We start from the raw sequence: 5,624 nt of genomic DNA on the forward strand, positions 1-5,624 counted from the left end.
AGAGAATTCTGACATGGAGCAATCAGTAGGATCCCATCAGTCTGCTTTGGACGCGTTACCAGCTTCGTGTGCAGGTGCTGCATTGGGTTACAGGACTTTTGAAATGCTGTAAAAGTTCAAGTTGACAAATGTTTGCGTTATTTAATTGGGTTACACCTAATTTCTGCAGATATGAGCAGAAATCAAATGGGAGCTCCAGGCCATCTTCATGACCATCTTTATGCTGTGTATACAAAACAAAGTTGGTCTCACGGTTCAACTACAAATACGAGTTGTAATAATATTGCAACAACGTAAACTTCTCCCGGCCTGTCTCTGTAACCTGCAGCTCTACCACTCACCCTCCCTCGTATCTGTGCTATTCCACCTCTGCCCTTTTGAGCATTGTCGATTTTTAAAAGTCCACAATTCGCTGTTAAATCTCTCAACTCCAGAATGCCTTCTCTAAAACCTCTCTCCTTAAATCCTGCTTCTCGCTAAACCTGCTGTAAATAAAACCGAAAGAACTGCGGGTGCTACAAATCAGTAACGAACACAGAAATTGCTGGAAAAAGCTCAGCAGGTCTGGCAGCGTCTGTGGAGATAAATTCAGAGTTAACGTGTGAGGTCCGATGACCCTTGCTCAGAACAGTGACGCGCCTTCGAATGTTAGAATGTTGATGGGCGTGTGATGAATTAAATTAGACTAACTCTACTGTTTCTGAAGATCTTACTATTTTAACTATAGGGATTTATGAAGGTACTGACGTTGAGATTGGGGCACAACCATCCAGCCTGGCAACAAAGATCAACCTCAATGAGACACATTTAAAGACCGCGTTGAAGTACCAAATATATTTGTGTGCATAAAACACTGCATACTACAGGGATTTATTATGTGACATGCTCATTTGGCAATCACCATGTCTGAGTATCTAATCAATAATAGTAACCTCTTAGTTTAACGGGGAAAATGCCATTCGCGTCTAAGTGTGTCTGCCCAACCTATCGGAGCTTTCTCTGTTTGGACTTCTATGAAGACAGGATCAGAGCTTTGGCGAACGTGTCCATAGGGGGTGCATGTGTATTAACTACATGACAGGCAAGCAGAGGAGAGTCACAGCTTCTTCCAAGCTGGCATTGAATAGGCTGGTTTAGTCCAATTGCTTGTGTCAGAGCGAGCAGATGACATACCCTTCTTCCTTTCATTTGCTTCTGATATTGCTTCTGTAGTGGCAGCTGCAGAGCCTAAACAATAAAAAAAAAACCTGTTTTGTCGCAATAATGTAAAATGGATTCTTTGTTGCATCAATATTTTGTACTCCAGGAGAGTACAGTGTAAAACGTGCGTCGGGTTTAACATAAGGTGGGCAGTGACTTACGATTTTTGGGGGAAAATTTAATTCCACCCCACCTCCTCCATCCCGATTGGAAACGAGCGGAATGATAGCGACATTCTGACTGAAATAAATGTGGTTTTCTTGTCACCCGGAGAATACACATCCGAGCTTTTAATTGTGGGTGTGTATTTGTGTTTATTGAGATACTTTGGAAAATGTGGAGCAGAAAATGTTCAGGAGCATTCTTTCACCTCTGGAATCCTCACACGGACGATACAACTGTATAATGTATCCAAAAAAAAAACAAATCCACATGGTTTTGAATTGAAATCAGCGACAAAAGAGGATTCCACATTTCCACTCGTGTACAATGGACTCTGCTGTCATCAGTCTGGGAACGCTTATAATGAGAATGGCTGCAAATTGAAGTATAGGAGGCAACAGCCTGTTATCTCTTTGTGTTTACCCACACTGGTTAGAACCCAGTCACTCTGGGCTACCGTATAGAGAGAGCATCACGAAAGAGAGCGACCCTGCTTTGCCTTGGGGGTGGGAAGGAGGGAGGGGGAAAAGCTGAGGGATGATATTCTTGCACGGTGCAGCAGGGAACTTGCGCAGTTGGGACTGCGAGGAGTGGATTTTTTTTTCTCTCTCTCCCGTTCTGCGAGAGAAAGCTCGGAGCCCGGGCTGGCCAGCTGGCGGGGTCAGGGATGTTCTGGGCTGGAAACAAAAGGGATGTTTTTCCAACAAAAGGGGGAAAAGAGCCGGAGAAAAAACGCTGGCACCTTCTCTTCTGCGCAGTCTCACACTAACCCTAAAGTCATTCTGTGAGCACTCACCGGAAGTTCAGCTCCCTGCCATGACTGGGAAAGAAGAGGTATTAGTATTGATGATGATTTTAACCTAGTGTTACCTTCTGGAGTGTGTGTGTGTGTGTGTGGGAGAGAGAGAAGAGTGTGTGTTGTGGCTTAACCGTACATCGTTTGGTAAACACGGTACGTGGTGGTGGGGGTGGGGGGGGAGCTGCTGCTGCTGCTGGTTGGGTTGGGGTGTGGATGGGAAACTGGGGTGGGGAGATTGGGGGCGTTTGAAGAAAGCAGGTCGATCCCGTTAAACGAATGTCTCCTGTTCCTGTTTCAGAGATGATCGGTCTTCAGGGTGGATGAAGAAATTACACTCTGCCACCCCCACCTTCCCCCCTCCCAAAAACAAAAAAAACACACACACACACACACAAACACTGAAGAACAACAACAAAAGGAGACAGAGAGAGTGAGAGGCATCGCTTCGGTTCAGTCCGTCCCTGGGCGGCGGCGGCGCTGGCGCTGATGATGAGGATGAAAAGGAACTTTGTGGTTTTCCGTTGGAAATGGAAAGCTTGAGGCACTGACTCGAGGAGGAGGAGGAGGAGGAGGAGGTGGGAGGGAGGGAGGGGAGGGGGATCGAACACTGCCCGCCGCCACCTCGATGGCGAACGCCAGTGAGCTCGAAGAGACCAACAGTTCTCTTCAGAATTACGCCATCACCGCCTCCGCCGTCAAACTGGCTTCTCTGGGATTGATCATCTGCATCAGCCTGACCGGGAACCTGCTGCTCTCCTTCCTCATCTTCAGAGAGCCGAGCCTGCACCGCGCTCCCTATTACTTCCTGCTGGACCTGTGCCTGGCCGACATCGTGCGCTCGCTGCTCTGCTTCCCCTTCGTGATGATCTCCATCAGCAGCGGCTCGGCCTGGACCTACAGCTTGCTGAGCTGCAAGATCATCGCGTTCGCCGCCGTGCTCTTCTGCTTCCACGCCGCCTTCATGATGTTCTGCATCAGCATCACCCGCTACATGGCGATCGCCCACCACCGCTTCTACTCCAAGAGGATGAGCGTGTGGACTTGCGTGGCGGTCATCTGCATGGTGTGGACCCTGTCGGTGGCCATGGCCTTTCCGCCCGTCTTCGACGTGGGCACCTACAAATTTATCCGGGAGGAGGAGCAGTGCATCTTCGAGCACCGCTACGTGAAGGCGAACGACACCCTGGGCTTCATGCTGATGCTGGCGGTCATCATCGCCGCCACCCACCTGGTCTACGTCAAGCTCATCTTCTTCGTCTACGACCACCGCAAGATGAAACCCGCGCAGCTGGTCCCCGCCATCAGCCAGAACTGGACGTTTCACGGCCCCGGGGCCACCGGCCAAGCGGCTGCCAACTGGATCGCCGGCTTCGGCAGAGGGCCCACCCCACCGACCCTGGTGGGCATCAGGCAGACCGCCCACAACCAGAACAAGCGACTGCTCGTCCTGGACGAATTCAAGATGGAAAAGAGGATAGGCAGGATGTTCTACATCATCACCGTGCTCTTTCTGCTGCTCTGGTCCCCCTACATTGTCGCCTGCTACCTGCGGGTCTTTGTCAAAGCCAGCACCATCCCACAGGTCTACCTGACCGCTGCAGTGTGGATGACATTCGCCCAGGCGGGGGTCAACCCCATCTTATGCTTTATCTTCAACAAAGAGCTGAGGATTTGCTTCAGAACCCACTTCCCTTGTTTTCAAAGCACACAGACGCCTAGGGAAGCTTACTGCGTTATTTAAAGACATGGGAAGAGAAGGGACCCATCCCCCTTTCTTCCCACAGCATGAAAACCCACGCACTGCGCACAACACACGAAAATCCAATTTAATCTTAATGATGTACATGCAGTCGTTTGGCGGATTAACCTTAGTCAGAGGACAGTCACGTCCAATGGTTTCTGTTTACATTGAAGAGGTGGGAGAGCTGAGTGGAGTGTTACCAGGACAAGTTAATCTCTCTGGAATACGAATTTAATGAGGCCACTTATTATTGGGATCGTTGGCCCAAATTTCGTAGAATTATTACCGAGTGTTCGAAAACGTATAGATCAGGGAATTAAAACACAAATAAGCACTTTCCCCAATCTCAGAGTGTCGTTTTACAACAAACGAATTTAAAGTTTGTTCGCTAGCTGCGCTGCCCTTTAAACTCGGCAGATTATTCACAAATATCCAGAAGACTAAATCGAACTGGAATGTAAAAAAATGTACAAATCATAATTTCAGTGACACGTTTCCCCCTTTCCAATTTAAGAACTCTGTCTGATGTACTTTCCCTTTTGATATTTTCTTAGCTTGTTTATCTGCATTGTAATATATTGGAAAAAAATGTTTTGACCTTTAAACGTTACTTTTTGCAATTTCATATCTTAATGTGCGTTTTACAAACTGTCTTTGAAAAACAGATGTCAATTTTAAATTACTTTCTCTAGCTAAATGTAAATAACAGTCTGATGGTTCAGTGTTAGCTGTAGTTATTGTCATACAAGTTAACAACTTAGTAAGTTATAATGTGCTCATAATTGATTCAAGATGGTAGCTTTTATTCCTCTTGTAATTTCCACGGTTTTTACTTGAAAATAAATTTATTGAGCAGAAGAACATTTTTCTCTCTCCACAGTGAGAATTAAATTAACAGGTATTCAAATTAAATGTACTTTGGGGTGCATTTTAGTAAAGATCACATTTGATAATTTATATAATTTATACTGAAAAGACAAAGCTGAGGGCCCAGTTTTCTGTCTTGATTCATAAGGAATGACAACATTGAATAAAGCTGGCAATTGCAGAAAGAAAGGTGCAATATCCAAGAAACTTTGTCAAACATCAGACTGGAGCTGACACATTATTTCAGATTTTGTCAGCAAAGATTTAGTTGAATGGTAGAATTGACGAGGGACAGAGTAGCCAACTCTTGTTCCTAAAACTTTCCAACTAGGATAGAAACTGGCAAGTTTGGTGAAGTGCAACTTAAATCCTACTAAATTTTCTCACCATTTTCACACTATTATGCAAGAAATGACTGCCAAAAATGTCTACACATATCAGGTGAATGTTACCAGAATATAGTTACTTTGTTTAGCCTGTTGCTCACATTGTAATACAAATGCTTTATTGAACAAATGACTTGGATTAACATTTTACCAAATACTTCAAGATGTGGTACAACAGACATTAACAGCTATTCACCTTCCTAGCCAGATCATTACCCACTCCTTTGTCCATCAGTTCTTCTCCCTCTTTGGGCTCTATCCCCACCTATCATTTACACCTTACCCCCTCCCCCACCCTATCTTCTGCATATAAACCAACATTTTTCTAGCAACCATCAATTCTAGGGAAGGGTCATTTAACTCAAAACGTTAACTCTGATTCTCTCCACAGATGCTGCCAGACCTACTGAGCTTTTCCAGTGATTTCTGTTTTTGTTTTTGAAATAAGATGTACTGTATTTATTTAGGG

General features: G+C 45.6%; 1 protein-coding gene across 1 annotated transcript; it reads left to right on the plus strand.

Annotated features, from left to right (window-relative positions):
• Nucleotides 1-1,224: 1,224 nt before the first annotated feature.
• On the plus strand, nucleotides 1,225-5,410 carry gpr27 (G protein-coupled receptor 27). The gene is made up of 2 exons (XM_043708351.1): nucleotides 1,225-2,196; nucleotides 2,460-5,410. The coding sequence occupies exon 2, from the start codon at nucleotides 2,787-2,789 to the stop codon at nucleotides 3,900-3,902; it is 1,116 nt and encodes a 371-aa protein (XP_043564286.1). The 5' UTR covers nucleotides 1,225-2,196; nucleotides 2,460-2,786; the 3' UTR covers nucleotides 3,903-5,410.
• The last annotated feature ends 214 nt before the right edge of the window (nucleotides 5,411-5,624 follow it).

Source organism: Chiloscyllium plagiosum, chromosome 18 (assembly GCF_004010195.1).
Source record: "Chiloscyllium plagiosum isolate BGI_BamShark_2017 chromosome 18, ASM401019v2, whole genome shotgun sequence".
NCBI lineage: Eukaryota > Metazoa > Chordata > Chondrichthyes > Orectolobiformes > Hemiscylliidae > Chiloscyllium > Chiloscyllium plagiosum.